At 38.9% G+C, this 20,438-nt stretch overlaps 1 protein-coding gene across 2 annotated transcripts in view; it reads right to left on the minus strand.

Annotated features, from left to right (window-relative positions):
• ARSJ (arylsulfatase family member J) overlaps positions 1-17,489 on the minus strand; it is a 76,911-nt gene extending 59,422 nt beyond the window's left edge. For both annotated transcript variants that reach the window (XM_032398957.1, XM_032398965.1), the window contains exon 1: positions 17,083-17,489. In XM_032398957.1, coding sequence (XP_032254848.1) covers positions 17,083-17,489 — 407 coding nt within the window. The remainder of the gene's footprint in view (positions 1-17,082) is intronic.
• Positions 17,490-20,438: the final 2,949 nt, after the last annotated feature.

Below are 20,438 nucleotides of genomic sequence, written 5' to 3' on the forward strand. Positions count from 1 at the left end.
CATGACCCAGGAACCCTGGAGATGGGGCAGAGGGGCCCTGAGCCAGCCTTTGAAGGAAGGGGTTGAGGCTAGGAACCTCTGCCAGACTCCCTACTTTCATCTGTTTTATATACTGAGCTTTTCCATCGAAGACCTCACTTGAATAAAAAGTTCCACCATAGAAAAAGAGTTTGTAAGTCACAGAACGAGTTTCAAGTCCAACAAGGAAATTAAATCAATTTATATGTGGCAGACAAACCTGTGAACCGGCCAGCTCCTCAAGGTCAAAAAGAAGCTCTGGGACAAAGAAGGGACTGTGTGGGTCCTACGTAGACAGCTGCAGGCATGAGATTACAGCCCTGCTTCAGGCCCGGAAAGGCCCAGAAAGGCCTCAGCACGTGGGAAGCAAGGCAACTCTTACAGGACAGGACAACACGGTTTCACTAAAGTTTCCCACAAATATTTAAAATGGAGGGATTTTGAGGAGAAATTAGAGATTGTAAAAGACTCTTGAGATTCAGTGTTCTTTAAGAAATAATTTTAAAAGTTTCTTTTGCTTCAGTATAAAATTTTTTACAGTGCCTGTCCTTCAAAGTCCAAGAAAGGGAAAGTTTGGGCTCACTGTTATGTCAGATGGAGGGTGGACCTTTCAATCTTAATACTAGGGGGTAACCAAGGTGAATGAACTCACTGAAACAAACATTCATCTCATTAAAACTTGTCTCCGTATCTGCACAGCTGTTAACTCTTTGGCCCAGAAAACAACACAGAAGCCAGCAGCAATACAACTTACCCAGGGTGGTTCACAAATTGTTTAGAGAACAATTTTATTAACTCAGAGAACAAAAAGAAGAGATCACCAACGTGGGAGTTTTTAAAATGACTGTCTTCTAAAAATAAAACCAGATGTTCTATTTTTAGCTATTTGTAAACTAAGAAACAAAAGGAGCACAGCTCGAATTAAAAAAAAAAAAAATTCATACCAGAAATAAATCCTTAGAAGTCATAACTCCGTAAGTGCAGGTGAAGATTCAACCACCAAGTGCCACTCAGACTCTTTGGCCTAGACGTTAATCCGAGAGAAAGGGAGAAACATGTGCGTGTGTGTGTGTGCGTGTGTGTGTGTGTGTGTGTGTGTTGTATACACTTGACATTTAATCTGACTGAAGTGGCAGCATTTTCAGTGTAATGGCAATAGAGAGGAATGTCCAATTTATACATTGGTTGTGCTTGTTGGTTTCCTTTTTCAGCAACCATCTGAGCAACTCTAATACTAGTAATGTGTACTGTACCAATAATGCGCAGGGTTTGTGTCTTCAAGTCTGAGGTGGCAAAGTGATGGGAATGGTGACTTTACCTAGTTAATGCCATTCTGGACAACTTTGTGGCCGAAGGAGCCCTGTTCTTGTTCTTGCTCTTGTCTTGACAAAGCAGCCTCTTGCACATTCCCCTGCGCTTTATCTTTCCTTTGAAATGTTAGTAAGTGGCTGAGCTAGAATTCAAATGCAGATCTTCCAACTCCATCTACCATGCCCTTCTGTGGACCCTACTGCTAAATGAAAAAAATATATATATTATGGCACTCCTTCAAACTGTAAAAACTCAAGAGAGTCAGGCAAAGGAGAAGGGAGAAACAAAGGCTCTCGTGTATCGGTGGGCTTTGAAGTGTCAGATGTAATTACTGAAGGAAGGCATTCCTGTAATTTGTAATCAGTAGTAACTTCACCTGCTTGAGCAAGCACATTTTGTTTTTGTGCTATTAGCAGAATGAATGACCTTAAAGTTGTCCTTGACTCCTCTTTTTCCCCCAAAACTATCTGTACTCCATAAAAATATTTTGTCTGCTCTACCCGTGGAGATTCTGTATACTCAGAATCTACTGCTTTCCATCACCCCTCTCCACAGCTGTAATTTCCCCACACAGGTTAATGGATGATCTCTGTACCAGGTCTTCCTGCTGCAAACCTTACTTCTACAATCTATCCTCAACAAAAGCACCAAAGCAATTCAGTTAAAACTAAGTTAGGTCATGTCACATCTCTGCTCAAAGCCTTCCATGGCTCCCATTTTGCTCACAGTGGAAGTCCCTATCCCGTCCTGGCCTGCACTGCACTACAGAATCTGGCTCCTTTAACCACCTTGACCCCACCTCCTCTTACTCTCCCCTGTCCTCCCTCTGATCAATCCAGCTAGATGGACTTCTTAATGGTACCTCAACATATCAAAGGTGCTCCTACCGCAGGGCCTATGCTTCTACTGTTCTGTCTGCCTGGAGCACCAACATACAAGACTCCCCCCCCTTACTTTCTTTCTTAATGAGGCCTTCCATGACCTCCATAACACTACCCTCTTAATTCCCATCCCCTTTCTTGCTGTATTTTCCTTCACAGAGCATAGCGTCCTCTAGCATACTATATATTTCACTTATTTGTGTTTCCTTGCACTAACATATAAAAGTCACCAGAGCAGGGATTTTTGTAGGTTGTGTTGACTGATACGTCTCCCAGTGCCTAGAACAGCATCTGGCAGAGTAGGTGCTTGGTACTGAATGAATGAATGCTGAATGAATCTCAGGGAAATAAAAACAAGAAGCCTAATTAAATCAAAGGTGATTACCTCAAGAACCATTAACTGGTAATGGAAAGCTTCATGAAGGTTTACACATGAGTGTGACAAATTAGTCAATGTGTAGTTTTCTCCTTTACAGAACTTCTAAGGGTATGCATTTAACCTTGGGAGACTCCTTTGTAAGACTGAGAAATATTAACATTCACCTTCTTCATAGATTTGTGGTGAGGCTTAACATTGGTCTTAAAAAATAAAAAACCCTCTATTTTAAATTATATATATATATATATATATATTTTATTATTTTGGCATCTGCGATCATTCAGAGCCACATCAGAAAAGAGATCTGAGAAGTTCTATTGTTAAAACCAAATCACTGAATTATTTTAGCAAATCTCAGACTGTTAAACCAAATGACTTAATCTCATTTAAAGGTAAATGATGACAATGAATTCCTCAGCTAATTCAGACCAGCTAGAACACTTTAAAAAAATCAGGATATATCTGAACTCATCCTGAAACTGATGCAAACTAGATCAAATTCTTAATTTATTGATTTAAACAAGACCCCAAAATAAATGTCCATTTTCTCTAAGTTGGCATTGTGGTAGAAAGGTTCTAAAAGAGAACAATGTGCTAAAATATCTATATCTCCTAGCACCTTTAATTTCACAATTTAGTTCTAAGAAATTCAGTTGCTTTTGCTCTTGAGGCAATTGGTTTGCCCAAAATAGGAATCTTTTTTATCATTCATTCTGTGGGAGAGCAGAAGCACATTAATAGAGAAGCTGTCTCTTCCAGGAGCCAGATCTACGTAACCTGAAACAAGCCTTCAACTATAGAGGATATAAAGAAAACCACATGAATTAACTGCACTTGCTACTTGGATGGCATTTAAATTAAACAGCCTTATGCATATGGTGGGTGTTAAATGGTGGGGGGAAAAAAGAAAGAAGATGGTAATAAACAGTCATGGAGCCTTAGAGACCAAAACTGTATTGCGGTGTTACTCCGCACTCATTGTGGTCCCCAGACCAGCAACTTCATCATCACCAGGCTGTTTACTGGAAATGAGGAATCTCAGGCACCACCCAGGACCTTCTGAAACAAAATTTCTGGGTGGGGTCCAGAGGAATGAAGGCTTTAACAAGCTCTCCAGGTAATTCTTACGCATTGCACTATTACGTACATCTTACAGTTCTAAATGTCTAATTGTTAATATTTAAGAGGTTAGGGGCAATAATATGTATGAAAAAAATCCTTAAAACTTTTCAAAGTCAAATTTAAACAAAACATTTTATAGGAAGTATTCAACTATTACTTCAAAACATAGTAACAAAAACAGAGCTGAGATTATATTTTAAATCCCTTTGGACCACTTAAATTCTTTGTTTCATCTCAATATGAGAAAGTATAGTTTGATTAACAATTTAAGTATTACAAATTTTGAAAGGTAAAATAATAGTGTCATCCTTAATGTAGATATGAAACGAATAATAAGAACTTATCCCAATTTCCCCAAATTGTATGAGAAAGCCAGTTTGAAAATGAGTTTCTGCTTTTTAGAATAGCTATACCTATTTTAGCCTGTTGTGGCTTTACTTGAACAAGATATTTATTAATTTCCACTCTAACTCTAAAGAGTAGCTATGCAGCTATATTAAACCCATCTTGTCAACCATCTGAGTAATGTAGTGGAACAATCATAGTGTTAGGGTTGCAATTCTAGCCTCATTACTTACTATGGGATCTTGGCCAAGATAGTTTACTTCTGTGAGCTTGATTTCTTCATATATAAAATGTTGATAATAATAATTACCCCCGAGTTATGAGGTCGATATACATATTGGAAGAGAGAGAGATACATACATAGACAAATTAGAGAATATATAATACCGAATTATTTATATATGTATATACATATATATATAATTTCTTAACACTTGTTAAGTGCCAAATAAATGTGACATCTCTACTCCCAAGATTTTATCTTCAACTAAACCTTTTAGTTAGAAAAATTTATGATTAAATTATACTTCAGAACATTGAAAGACAACCAAACTAGAACCAAAGCAAAAAAACAAAACAAAAACAAAAAGAAAATAAAAACCAAAACTGATTTCAAGTATTTGAGCTTATATTTTCAAGTATGTTAAAAATTCTCTAAACTAACAAAACTTTATTTTTTTTCCTATGTTGGGGGGAGGGGCAGCGGGAGACAGAGAATCTTAAACATGCTTCATGCCCGGTGTGGAGCCTGATGTGGGGCTCAATCTCACGACCCTGAGATCATGATATAAGCTGAAATCAAGAGTCCTAAGCTTAACCAACTGAGCCACCCAGGTGTCCTAAACTAAAAAAAATTTAATTTGATAAGTTTGATACACTCAATTCACATACTTTTATTATAGCCTTATTCTGTGCAAAAACCTGGTATGGTCAAAGGATATAATACAGTCTTTAATCTTGTAATATTCAACCCTGAAGATAATTGTTTAAAGTCTGATAAAACAATTTAAAAATCCTTGAGGTCCTCAGATCCAAGATTATGGCAAATCTTTTTATAAATTTCTAATAAATCACAGATTTATTAAAAATGTTAAAATTATAGATAATTTATAGTATACATTAATATTGTGGTATAGATTATTCATTATTGCTTCTGTCAATGGAATTTTGAAGTCAGGTAATGAGCTCATGATAGGATACTGGCAGTTTGAGGAGATGAGAAATTTTGAAATAGTAGTTCTCAAGAATGGAACATATACTAGAGGAAGTTAAAAAGATTACTGGGCATTTTTGAGTGCCTATTTTGGATTTGTGGGCATGAATTTAATCCAGTATTGATTGCCACTCATGTTCCTGCTGCTATGTACCTCTTGGCTGGACCTTATTAGACACTGAATGTTGCCAAACCATGCTCACAAAGCCTGTGTGGTCACTGTGCATAGACCAATCCAGTAATCCCATAGGGTCCAGTTAGTTTTCTCAGCTTCTTTCTCATCTAGGTCTGGTTCCCTTACCCTCTCCAATGAAGTCTGAGAACAACCAAGTATTGAGAAAAGCACATTAATATATCTCTTCAGCAAGAGGACAATAACCTAGTGATTATTTTCTGGCTCGTCTCCCTACTAGGCCCAGGTGCTTAGTAGATTGGTATTGGTGTTATGATAGAGATGCATTATTATTGATTCTGTTTGGTCAGTGGAAAGAATATTCCTATCCACTGTCATAAAATGAGGGGGTTGGAAAAAAATTACGTGTGATATCCCTTTGAATTCTAAGAGTTCTATCACTGTGTTGGCTGTCATAATCATACCCAAGAAAAGTTGTATAAAGCCTACATATGGTAAACCCAAAAGGTTCGTGAGTATTGTCACAATTTTTGGTAAGGCTCTACACATCCCCAGTTTGGAAAAAATTTAAAAGTATAGTTGAGACTTTGGAAAGATTTTTCCTTTTCTATTCAAAATAAATGCCCTGCAGAATTCAGTTAAACCTAAAAGTAGAATGTATTGAGCATCTATTATATGTCAGGCAATACTCTATATGTTTTCACCAACATGGTCTCATTTAATAGGATAACCAAACCAGAAAGTAATGGTCTGTTAGCTCCTATTACTCTCACTTGATGAGGAGACTCAGAGGCATGAAGTAACTAAGGTTTCACTGTAGGTGGGAACTGGTGTTTAGACCCAGGTCTTCAACTCTATGCCTACAGTTCTTCCCACATAGCACCCTGCTCCTCAAATAACTTCCACTTAACATGGCTGCTTTCACTGAACATAATAAAGGTTAAAATTATACTTGAACAATTGTTAAAAGTTCCTACCAATCTAAATATTTATGTCCACCTAACTCTATGAAATACAGTATCAAATCCCAGTTGATCAGCAATGGTGATTCAGTATAATTATTGAAGAAATATTTATTGAGAGTCTGCTTATCAACATTCACTATTTGTGGGATAGCTTAAAGTTGCCCAGAATGAAGATAATAACCAAGATGATCAAGATTTTATAGAAACAAACAAACAAATAAATAAATAAATAGGTTTCTATGTGGCAGACTCTATTCTATATGTTCCATGTACATAATCCCACTTAACCTTCACAATGAACTCTTTGAGGTAGGTACTATAATTATCATGGCCATTTTCCCATGAGAAAATGAGGCATATATAGCTTAAGTTACATGGCTGGTGTCTTACAGAATCCTTCTTTTTAATCAGTAGGATATGTTGTTTTTGTTTTTGTTTTAAATAGACTATGTGGTAAGAAGTTTACAGTTCAGGGGCACCTGTATGGCTCAGTTGGTTAAACATCTGATTCTTGGTTTCACACAGGTTGTGACCTCAGGGTCATGAGATCCAGCTCCACATTGGGCTCCATGCTCAGTGCAGAGTCTGCCTGAGAGTCTCTACCTCTCCCTCTCCTTCTGCCCCTCCCCCCCTTAAATAAATAAATAAATAAATAAATAAATAAATAAATAAAGTCTTTAAAAAGACAGAAGTTTACAGTTTAATGTATTGTTGTACATTTTGGAATTGGGAGGAAATAGGTACATAAATAATTACAAATATTATAAAAATGTAAAGAGGAGAGGCTATAGGAACAGAGGAGAATACACTTGATTCTGCCTGGTGTGGGGTAAGAAAATGATCAGAGAAGGATTGCAGAGGAGATGAAGGTAGTAGAGGGTCTGGAGGGATGCAACAAAGAGGAGAATGAAGGATATTCTAGCAAAGGAAAACCTGCTTAGATGGAAACAGGGGGGTTGGGGGGGATAGTACCTTGGCAGTGATAATCCAGAGAAGGTATAAATGGCAATGTGTTGGGAGATTGCACCAGAATTTTACCAGAAGTCATATTTTGAAGGTCCTTATATAGAATGCTTAGGAATGGGGCTTTAGCCTATAGGTAATGTCAGTTTCTAAAAGATTTTAACCAGGGAAGTGGTTTTCGAACGTGTTGAAATTTCACCCAAGTCCTAGTATTAAAGGCAGATGCTGCAGGCAACATAGTCATTTAGAAGGAGACTGAAATAGTGGTCACAGAGCATATCAAATTCCAATTCCCAAGAAGCCAAGAGCAATGTCTTAATTCAAAACAACTTATTGAGTACCTCCTGAGTGGTAGTCCCTGGGGTGAACTGGCATTCAAAGCTGAATGAGGTATGTTAATGATACTCAATAAGATTTTAAAGTTGTTGTTGATTGAAGGAATTTGAAGTAATCACTGGCCTTTCCATTACCCTATTTCCATTTCTTCTCATTTAGTGTTGTACTCTTAAACAATGTCATTGTTTAAATATGCATCTGCTTTCAGTTGTCACAAGCTTAGCAGGGTTCCATCAGATTCTGCCAAGCATGATGACAACAATATGCACAATTTCCAAGTGCAGAAATTAAAAAAATATATACCCCTAATCACCTTCCTGAATATCTCAGAACTAACAATATCATTTGAAAATAACTTATGTACAGAAATTAAAACATATGGGATTTAATTTTAACTCTTTGCACCAATAGATTGAAATTGGAAAAGAGATACGACTGTATCACAGAAAACTTTTAAAAAGAACTATTCCTTTAAAGTTTGTATATGATTAAAAATTACAGAGCTATAGCTCTAAATTTAAAAGAATTTTTACTTAAAAGTTATATAATACTTAAAAGTTTTCACACTTTTCAGATATTACCTCAATTGATCAATTTAAGGTTGGCAATATAAATAATATCATTATTCCTATTTTACGGGTGAAACCATGGAATCCTAGAGAGATTAAACTACTTATTCAAGGTCAGTCAGGAATTTGTTCACTGAATCAGCACTGTAATTCAGATTTCCTCACTATAAATTCTATGCTATTTCTGCTCTATCACATTGCCTGCCACAGGGAAATAAATAATCATTTATTCATCTATTCATTCATTCATTCATTCATTCTTCACATATATACTTAGTGCTTTTTAGTACAAAGCACTGTGAGATTTATGGAGATTATAAATCAGAGATACGAGGTTTAGTGACAGCTATGAATGAGATGCATAATAAGACAGTAATAGAATTATGAAAGGTCATCACTAGAATAAATTATTTCTAGCTAAGGAATCACGTAAAGCTGTACAGGAAAGGTAGTATTTTAGGTGAGTCTGAATGGCTGGCATTTGGGCAACGAGAGATAGGGCATGAATTCCAAGGAGTGGAAACAGTATGTGCAAAAGAAGAAAGAAAGTGAAGTATGGAACGTGCTCAAGAAACAGTGAATCATCCTTTTTGCTGGAGGAGAGTGTGAAGCTTGAGAGAGGAAAATAAGGCTAAAAACTTTTTTAAAGACTAGACTAAGGTGCTTACAATGTTCATATCGGGCAGAATGAGGTGATGAAAACAGCAAGGGTCTTGTTGAAGCCACACAAGTTTATGTTCAAATACAGGCTCTGCTCCTTAGAAGCTGTGTGACTGTGATCAACTTATATAATTTCTCTAAAACTTTCATATATCACTCACGAAAGGAAGACATCTGTTAAATATTTCATAACTTTTTCAAAATAATAAAAATATTTTACCTTCAGGGTGGGTGTGAAGATCAAATGACAGGATGTTTGAAAAGTGATTGGTACAATAAGGTTGTCAGTAAAAATTAATTTCTGTTCCCCTTCTGTGGTAGTCAGGGTTGAACCAGGGAGGGTGTTTGCTGAGGCTGGTGATGTAATGAGAGTCATGCTTGAATAAAGCAAATATGCTGGGTGAATCAGAAGAGAGAGGGAGTAAATGATTAGAGGTAAAAAGTCTTTTTGGCAATAGAGCACACAGGGGAATGAATGTCTCAATGAGGTAACACTACTGGGAATGCTTACTATCTAGAATGATAAAAGAACATTGCAACACACTCTAATTATATCAAAGTAAAATATAGAAAAAGATTACAGTGAATTTAATTCTGGAATATTGCTGTAGGAAAAAATCTGAATGAAACTTTGAAATAGAGGCTTTCATACTGAGCTCATATTAGAAGCAGGGGCTTAAGTCTTTCGCTTCTCTCACCTTTGATCTCTAGGAGAGGTCATTTGGATGAAACAAAATGTTCTCAACTCTCCACACGTGAATAAATGTCCACCTTTCAGAGCAGCCACTCAGGAAACTCACCCAGGATTACCTGAATAGAAATTCATTTCAAAGGGAATCTTTTTTAAAAGACTCATTTAAAATTGGGGACTTTGATCACAAGAGTGTGCCAACAGATTACTTGACCATGATTCTACTGTCAGAAAAACCCATGAGGTCAAATAGGAAGAGGCAGCTATTTGTTGAATGGTCTCCTCTATTGAGCTGTTCTTTTTGAAATGGATATGTGAGACTTTAAAGCCACCCTCTTCATTTGTTGTTACATTCATTTTCCAAAGCCAAAGTGAGTCTTGGAAAAAAATTCTGTCTCTTCTAAACTTCTAACCATAAACATTTCTCTAGATGTTTATGCATTAACTAAATATTTACAAATGTAATAAGTGAACTCTTAGCAACTGATTTTTATTGTGTACTCTTAGTATGTAGAACACTACTTAAAACTAGGCTTTGGATAAAAGAAGTGGATGGAAGAGAAAGCATGCATGACTCTTGATGTTATGTTTACAATAGAAGTGGAGGGGAAATGTATATGTGTACCCACATGCCTATGAAATGGAATAATCAAACCCTACTCTCCTTAGCTTCCTTGAATCTTTCTCCTGTGAGAATGACTGAAAGAATTCACTTACCTTTTCAGGGTTTTCAACACTAGCATAATTGTTGATTGACAATTTCATATCTAGAAACAATACTTTGTAAACTCGCAAGAGACATGTTTCCCTGCCTGTACAGCCCATTGCAGTCTACAGAGGAAGGAGGCCTACATGGATCCTATCTTCCTAGACCAAATGAAGCCCCAGAGCTCCTGACTGTGTGCCTGACTATACACAGTATGGCTGCAGTAGTTGGTGATAAACGGTCAGGAGCTCAATCTCCGGAATGACACTAAAATTAAAACTGAACACTTATCATTTCCTAGGAGATTGTGTGGAGAAAATCCTACAATGCCTTTCAGCGCCATTTGTGTTTTCACTATAACTCCAATCTTCCCATGTTACTTCTTTCATTCAGGTTCTAATCTCTATATGTCGCTGTACATCTCTACTCTGATTCAACCAATCCCCCTCCACTCCTAACTCCCTAACCTTTGCCAAGAAGCCTTCTGTTACTGAAAGTCTGACATTAGCAAAATTTACTATGACCTCTCCTCTTTCCTGGACTTTCTCTCCACCTTCTTGCTTTAGTTGATTGCTGGGTATCCCTGACATCCTCTCAACTTGGGGCTGTTCTTTTACCCATACCCCAATTATCACAGAGCCTGAAGCAGGGATGAATGTCCTCCTAATTCCTCACTGGCACTTTCAGACAATTTTGGCTCTTCTCTTCTTTTAAAAGCTCAACTCCCTTGAAAAGCAAGGCAACGGATTATAGACTATCTTTCCTATTTGACTCCTTCACACACCTAGTTCCAGGCCCTGCCCCTTACCTCCAGCACCTGATGATTCCAGCACCTGGTTCACCATCCTCTTGAATACTACTTCTCTCATTGTTGTTAATAATTTCAATATCCCCTGAAGTGATCTATCCAATACCTTGCCCTTTAAACCGTGCCTTCCTCATTTCCAAAGATGTTTTCTTCCATCTCACCTTAGCACCCATTCCCCTATCATTTCCCAAAACTGTACCATTCACACAATTTTAACCCCAAGCATACACTTCTCCAACTACCAATATCTATCTAGCTTTCCAAGTTTATTATATATCCTCACTTCAACCCCAGCCAGAGTCAATTCACTGACCTGGTGATTTCTTAGAGAACATTAACCCCTTAACGTCTTCCCCTTTTCCTTGCCAATTTAGAGTCCATGATCCCACTTGATTGATTTGGCAAAGCCCCGTATCTAGTTAAATCTACCTCTTCAATGGTGCTTCTTCTGCACACCAGCACTGGGCCATGGCACGAGAAAAACAAACAAACGATGACCCATCTCTGTTTAAATTTATGACTACAAATCTCAAGTGGGCTCAGTTGAGTGCCCTGTATTTGTACAGCATTTCCCTACTTAATTCACTTTCTCATTCTCCTGGAAGAATATTTTCTATTTTGGTCTTTAAACCTCCAGATCTTTATTCTCAGCTAATGACCTCATTTGTTATTTCACTTAGAGAGTAGAATAATTGAGAAAAGAACTACTCCATATTCCAAAACCAAATCTCCCAACCTTTCCCATTTGTACATCCATATTTTTAAAATGAATGAATTGTTAAAGAAGAACTAAGGCAATTTTGAAGAACAGGTCAGAGAACTTACATTCCAGATATCAGTATTATAAAGCTATAATAGTTAAGAATGTAGTATTGGCACAAGGATAGACAAAGAGACTAATGGAACAGAAATAGACCCAAACATCTATATTTTTCTGATTTATGAAAAAGTGACACTGATGTGTAGTGGAGAAAGTATGGCCTTTTTAATAAATAGTGTGGGCCAAATGGAGGTACACATGGAAAAAAAATAATCTTGAACCCTGACTTACACCATAACAGAAAATTAATTGCAGATGAATTATAGATCTAAATATAAAAATAAAACAATAAAACTTTTAGGAAAAAAAGACCAAATCATGATCTTGATTTAGTCAAATATACCTTAAATAGGACATAAAAAGAAAAAGATTATTAATTAGACTACAATAAAATTAAAACCTTCTGTTCATCAAAAACACTATTAAGAGTGAAAAAGTAAGCCATGGAGTGGAAGAAGACATCTGCAGTACAAATATCTGACAAAGAAACAGAATATATAAATAACTACCATAAATCAACAAGGAAGAGCAATCAGCTAATGAGAAAATAGACAAAGACTTAAACAGATACTTCTTAAAAGGAAATATTCAAATAGTCCATAAAAATACAAAAAGATGCTCAACTTCCTTAGTCACTCAAGAAATGCAAATTTAAGCCATAATGGTATACCAGTGCATAACAACCAGAATAACTAAATTGAAAAAGACAATATCAAACGTTGACAAAGATGTGAAGCAAACAGAACTCTCCATACACTGCTAAGAGTGTGTACTGGTAAGAGCATAAACTGGTGGAACCACTTAGGGAAACTGTTGGGCAGTATCTACAGAAAATGAATACACACATTCCCATAACCCAGCAATCCAAGTTCTTGATAGATATTCAAGAGAAACATATATATATGTTCATCAACAAACACATACAAATACATATTCATGGCAGCACTATTCATAATGGCCCAACACTGGAAACCACCTTAACATCTGTCAACAGCAGAATGGATGAATAAATTGTAGTATATCTATACAAAAGAACACTGTTCAGTAATGAGGATGAATGAATTACATCTACAGGCAACAACATGGAAAAGTTTTACAAGCATAATGTTAAGAGAAAGAAGGCAGACATGAAAGAGTACATTTCTATAATTCCATTAAGATAAAGTTCAAACACAAGGCAAAAATTAACCTGAGGTGTTAGAAGTTGGGAGAGTGACTACCCTGGGCAAGAAGCAGGAGTTGCTTTAATACGCAATGAATTTATCAAATATCCTATTACAAATACACATTTGAGTTGCCTTTGCATTTATAAAAATGATCACCATGGTAACTTCAAGTAGAAAAATTAATAACAAAGTAGTAAAAAAACGAAATTATCGCCAAAGATATAAATTCAGCTCAGATTGCCGATTTTTCCTACTTTAAAGTCTGCATAAAATGCGTGCCTAAATTTTGCAAAACTTTTTTTTTTTTTTTTTTTAAAGATTTTATTTATTTGACAGAGAGAGACACAGCGAGAGAGGGAACACAAGCAGGGGGAGTGGGAGAGGGAGAAGCAGGCTTCCCGCTGAGCAGGGAGCCCGATGCAGGGCTCGATCCCAGGACCCCGGGATCATGACCCGAGCTGAAGGCAGACGCCTAACGACTGAGCCACCCAGGCGCCCCGCAAAACTTTTTTTTAAGATTTATTTATTTATTTGAGAGAGAGAGAGAGAGTGCGGGGGGAGGGGAAGCAGAGGGAGAAACAGAATCCTCAAGCAGACTCTGCACTGAGTGCAGAGCCCAACGTAGGGCTCCATCTCACAACCCGGATATCATGACCCTGAGATCATGACCTAAGTCAAAACCAAGAGTCGGACACTTAACCGACTGAGACACCCAGGCGCCTCTAAATATTGCAAAACTTTTAATTCTCTTTCTGAAGCCTTCACTATATTCTAAGAAAAAATGATGTCATTTATCCATGTCTTTATTTGTAAAACTATGAAAAACAAAAGGTGAGAAAATTACTTTGAAATAAATCAAACATAGACAGCCACTTTCTCAATCAACCTTTTTTATCACCAGGCCAACTTTGAACACATTCAATGCTGTTTCTCAAAGTCCCATGTACAGAGCCCCTGCATTACTACCTCTCTTGAAATTTTTTGCCATAACTATGTAAAATGAAGATAACAACAACAACTATCTTACAGAGTTTTATTAAGATTAAACGAGATAAAAATGCATTATCCTGGAACAGTGGATGTTAGCACTTAATAATAACACCCTTAATTTGTACTAATACTGTTAACATCAGAATAGCCTGAAGTGTTTGTTAAATCACCATTGATTTCTGGGCTCAACCCCACACCTACTGAAGCTGAATTGCTAGTTGGGCCTCGAAATCTGCATTTTAACTAGCCTTTTGAGTGATTATTTTTGTAGATTTAAATCTGAAGACCACTATCCAGAGATTAAGGCTTACTTCTTACTGTTCCTCGGAGCTCCAATACAGGGATCTGTACACAGTGAATGCTTACTGACAGTCTAACTGATATTTAATATTACCAGATGGGTATGATATAAATTATTAAAGCAATCTGGAATTTGTTACACATTTATGCAGTATAGGGGAATAGATATTGACATTTTGACTTCAGCAAAACATAAAAGGAGGCTTGTTAAAAAAGAAAAAAAAAGGTAGCCTCAGTTTTAATCATTTTAACTTTCTTCATAAAAGATATTTGAATCCTCTCGTATTTTATATAACCCATTTTTCACTTAAAATAATTCAGGACAGTTAGTTTTTTTTTGCTTTCTGATTTTGTTTTGTTTTGTTTTACTTTAGAAGATCCAGGGAGTATACACATGTGCTCATGGAGAGGACAAATGACCATAATCCCTGGGCTCTGCACCATTAATATTAGGCCCACAACCAGGCTTCTATCACTACTTTCTTTCTTATATTTGTGTTCATTTAAAGGAAGGTTCCAGTCTAAAAAAGAGAACTGCAAATGAAAATGTCTTCAGCTTAATTTAAGTCAAATAAAAATTTAAATCAAGTTACAGTATCTATTTAAACTTTTTGTCTATAAAACAGCTACACAATTTGTCACACTGAATAGAAAATTTTAATAGGAGAATAAATCTTTTCATTAGATGTTCGATTGCATTGAAAGAACAAGAGAGCCAACCTTTGACAAAAGAGAAAAATTAGCTACGCTCTGGTGAACATAGCATAATGTATAGAGTTGTTGAATCAATATGTTGTATGCCTAAAACAAATGCAACATTGTATATCATCTTCAATTAAAAAAAGAGAAAAAAGTTAGGAATTATTTCTAGCTTCATTTCTTTTTTTTTAAAGATTTTTATTTATTTGACAGAGAGAGAGAGCGACAGAGGGAACACAAGCAGGAGGAGTGGGAGAGGGAGAAGTAGGCTTCCCGCCGAGCAGGGACCCTGATGCGGGGCTAGATCCCAGGACCCTGGGATCATGACCTGAGCCGAAGGCAGACGCTTAAGGACTGAGCCACCCAGGCGTCCCTAGCTTCATTTCTGTTTCATGTCATTAAGTAAACATAAAGATTAAAAGATAAAACCTAGATATTTTATCAGTGCAAGATAATGTTTAGGAACTAAATGTTCTTATTTGGTGAAAAGCCTTAAAGCATATGCTCTATTGTGAAAGATAAAATTCATATAATTCATGTACATATTTTCAACTACCACTGGCTATCTCAGTAAATCTAAATTCTCTAAATTAGTTGAAGAGATTCAGTGAGTTATGACACATTTATTTCATAAGCCAAATACAAGAGTGGTTGGGATTAGACATGAAGAACTTGATCTGCAGCCACCAGATGGACTTATTTTCCAGCCAAAAATCCGCTCCTTTATAAATATCAAATGCCCTTGACTTTGTGATGCCACAAATAACCTTTAAACTATCTCTGAAGTACAGTGAGACTTTTTTTAAAATCTCTCATTCTCAAGAAAGGAAAGGATGGGATTTTTTTTCTTTTCTTTTCTGGCAGTGATGCTACGTTCTGACAGTTTGCTAAGCAATGGAAATCATGCTGTAAGCAAAAGTCTCTGCAAGACAGAGATTCTTACAAAATAGTCTTTATTTTTCCAATGGATACTGGCTACTTTTAGAGGATCCAGTTCCAAGAACAACTTCACTGAAGCAGGGTTCCCTGAGACTGAACTCACAGGATGCATATACTGAACCACCAAGGCTTCTCTTCTACCTCTGTCCAGTGGTAGCTTGACCTCCAGACCTCCTAGTCTATCTCAGTTGCACAGGCTGACTTTGGACATCCAAATCAGTAATAGTAACCTATATTCTAATAGGATAGAATAAACTGTGAAAATGAGTGAATGCCTTAAGTAGAAGGTTTGGCTGTTTAGCAAAACAACAAATTAAAAATGCTTTACTTAAGCATCCAAATAATCTGATTTTTCTTAGAGTTAACCAGAAAATTCCCAGACTTCAGATGAAAGGAGCAGAAAACTTCAGATGAAATTGGACTCCTGTTGAACATTTATCATTGAACTTCCTTGCATCTTGAGAATTGCCTTGGTAATCACACATGTCCCTCTTTATTAATCTAATCAGAGAAAATTACCTACCAAAGACCCAAAGAGAGTCATCTGTACACTGATTTTACGTTGCTTTCCATCTGTTTCCTTGGCCTCTTTTATGTCCATGAGAACCTATGGCTTTGATCATTCAATTCTGGATTTAAGAACAAACCAAGAGTTGCAGAAAATTTTTGATCTGTCTTTCTTATCAGTGATGGCGATTGTGAATTCTACTGTGACGCCTGAACCAAATCTGAGCATGCTCAAAAGCCAAAATAGATTTGGAAAAGGAGACCCCTTCTGGAGACATGTGGTTGGTAGGCGAGACTTTTACAAGTACTGATCTCATTTAAAAACTTGGAGGGCACTTCACAGCAGGCTCTGAGAGTAAGGCAAATGAGACTAGACTAGAGAGGAGATGTTCAAGATCATTAACAGGGCATCCAATTTGATACTCACCATAACTCAATACCACATTTCATTCATTCACTCGTTCCCCATATTTTCTGTTACTCCTTTAAATTAGGAGCTGGGTCTTAATTAAATGCTTAAGATTTCTCCAAGGAATAAATATACAAAGTGGTAACACTTACTTTCCAGTAATAAACTGACTCCTGGACGGTGTGCAAATAGGCTGGACATAGTAGTTCTCCAGTTTAACTCCTTCGGCAGCGAGCTTGTCAAGAGTGGGAGTCTTGATCTCCGAGCCGTGGTAACCCACATCTCTAAATCCCTGATCATCCGCTAGGATGAAAATGAGATGGGGTTGGGAGCCCGTCGTGCTGGGCTCTGGTCTCTCTCCAGATTGAGCTCGCAAGGTCCCTTCCTCCTCCTCCTCCAAGCCCTGGCCCCAGGACAGGTAACCGTAGGTGAGGAGGCTGAAGACCCAGAAGGCTGCCAGCGCCCCCATGGCTAGCATCCTTCCCGGCCAGACCCAGGCTTGCGGAGGCGGAGGCGGAGGCGGCGGAGGCGGAGGCCCCGCACAGCCCCTGGGGGCCATTCACTTAGGTCCCGGCTGAGACGCCACTCGCCGAACCACGCAGCGCGTGCCGCCGCCGGCGCACACATGCACGCGGGAGGGGTCGACCGAACAGGCGGTGGACTATCTCCACCTGGAAAGAAGTCCTGCGCCCCTCTCCGCTGTCACCACATCCAACAACTTTCTTTAACCTCCTAGAAGTGATGAGACGTCGGAAAAACAAGGAGTCGCTCTTCTCCTTCAAATTTCACTTTCTCCTCCTCCTCGCTCCCCTGAGCAGCTGCCACCAAAAAAAGTCAATACCTCCACCCAAAAGTTCTCGGGAGAAGAAGTCTAGTAAGGGATTGAGAATCACCTTGGGTAGGGGCTTTTTCTGCCCAGAGCGCCCTGGACGTCGAGGAGTGAGGTTGCGGCGGGCGCGCGCGCGCGCGCGGGCCGGGTGGGACCGGCAGTCTGGCCGTCCCCTCACCTGGAAAGCACTGGAAGTTGAGCCGCCACGCCTCGCCCGTACACTAGCAGATAAACAGCTGCCTGAAGTGGACCGACTTCCTGACCACTTTCTCCACTTTTCCAGGGCTATTTCTCCCGGTCCTCTCCAAGGCGTTTGCCAATCTCCCCGACACTAGGCGGCGAAGTGAGGGGGGGAAAGCCCAGTTTCCTGATTTCTTTCCACCGCTAACCACCCTTTTTCTGCAGGAACTTCGGGCGCCGAGTCCTCCGGGCCGCTGGAGCGCGTGGGGGAGCGAAGCGGGTTCCCCGCCCCGGTGGCCCCTCCACGCCGAGCCCACTTGGTCTCCGCGGAGTTGGCGCACCCGGCCGAGGCGCTGAAAGATGGGTGCGTTTTGTCAGCTAACTTACTTAGTTTGCGCACTAGGCGTTCTTGGCCGCCTCCTTCCTCTTTTCTGTCCGGTGAATCACAGAACGGTACTTTCGGCTTTAGCTCCTCCAGGAAGAGGGGGAGGGGTAAGGTTGGTTTAGAGGTTCGGTCTTTCCTTTTTTCTTTGCGGGAGGAGGAGGGAGGGGAGGCTTTGCGGGACAGAAGGAAAGCTGCGCGCCTCTCCTCGATCCCTGCGGGATCCAGGGGAGTTCGCCAGGGCTAACTCCTCTCTGGGTTTCGCCGGCTGCCCTCCATCATCCGGAGAGGGGGGAAACGGCGGCGGCGCGGATCGGGAGGGGTGAAGCGGGTGCTTCTTTTCGTGGGTCCGTAAATGAAGAGCTCTCTCGCCCATCCCGAATGCTGCGCTTGCGAACTTTTTCTAGCTGCTGGAGGGAGTGAGGGAGGACGAGCAGGAGAAACAACAAACTGCGTAGCACACTCTTTCTTCCTCTTCTAGTTTTCCTTTACTAGTCTCTTCCCTCCACCACCCCCCCCATTTTTCCTACTCTTTTTTATCCCCGCCTCTTTTTTTTTTTTTTTAAACAGTCGCGACTACAAGTTTTTAAATTGAATTTCCTTTCCCTGTTGCTGGCCTTGACAGCCTGACTTCCTCATGAGCTTCTCCCTACGTGAAGATATTGAAATTGTCCCCTTGTTCTTACCTCCCCCCCCAAACTTACCCACAGCGCGTCTCCAGCCAAGAATGTGGGGTGAAGAGGAGTTACGCATTTCACCCTCAAGAACTGAGAGCCCAGTCTGCACTCCTGCAGTAAAGAAACCATTTCCCATCTAATAGTTCCGGGAACTTCATCACTTTTTTTTTTTTTAAACTATGTGGAGTGAAACTATTGTAAAAGCTTGTCCTGACTAGGAAGATATGCCTGCTTTTACTAGTCACAGGTTTTTAAAGCCCTGCTCAGTCAGGAAAGGGATTTGTGGTATCTATAGAGGAGGCAATCAATGCCAAGAGCCACTGAGACATGTTTCTTTCCCAAAATTTATTCAAATTATTTATTGAACACCTACTATGGGCTGGCACATAAAAAGCCAGATTCTCCCAATTGCCTAAGCATATATCTAGGTTTCACTTAGCCATTATTTTTAATTCCTTTCTGTTGCTAAAGTTCCTATTTCGTTTCTAGGCAAAACATTTGTAAAATGGAAACTTAGCACCTTTGAAACTTGCAGTGTGCTCCATACAGGTAATTTTGCTAACACGTGTAGCCTTCTACCAGTTTGTTTTCTTCCCTGAAGCCATTCTGATTAGTCTGTGGAGGGATGAGCAGTGTTAGAAGGCCTACTTGGAAATATGATCTTGGCAGTTCTGTAAGGTAAATCACCAAATATGTAGCGAGTGAACTGAATATTGGGACATTGGAAAGCACTGAGGTAAGGCTCCCAGCTTTGTAAGCCTAACAAGGTGCTTGAGTGTTAAAAGACATTCAGATGAATCAGCTGCTTTTAGTTGGGGATAGTCAGTGACTTAGCACATAGTCCATGTTGCTATGCAAGAAAGAGGGCCCTTTTCAGTTCAGATTTCAAGCAAGAGTAAATAATGATAATGTTAACATTTATGGCTTACCATGTGGTAACCATAGTGCTCTATATACTGATTTTATATATATATATATACACACACATACATAAATATACACACACATATGCCTTATGGTGTTTATATTGTGCTTTACATACTTTATCACTTTTCCTTCCCTACCAATTTTATGAGGTATTCTTCCATTCAATAAATATCTGAGGAGCTGGGCTATGCTAGTAGCGGGGAAAGTAATGGTTAACTAAATCAGGCACAGCGTGTGCTCTTGTGGAACTTACATTGATGGGAAGAGATACGCTGATCAGTGAATCACCCCCAAGCTCCAGAGGTTACCTACTATTCTGCAGTATTCTGAAGCAAAGGAACAAAATTAAAAGAAATTTTAAAACAAAGAAATCTGACGTAGACTAGGTGTGGTTAATGGGTGAGTGGTACAGGGAAGTAACCTTTAAACTGAGGGAAATGTTATTTTGTTTGGTATCCACCCCCCTATTTTTTTAAGAGTTCAGCTTTTTATTGAACAGATTACAGAAGAAGT

This window comes from Phoca vitulina, unplaced genomic scaffold (genome assembly GCF_004348235.1).
Source record: "Phoca vitulina isolate PV1807 unplaced genomic scaffold, GSC_HSeal_1.0 scaffold3, whole genome shotgun sequence".
Classification (NCBI taxonomy): Eukaryota; Metazoa; Chordata; class Mammalia; order Carnivora; family Phocidae; genus Phoca; species Phoca vitulina.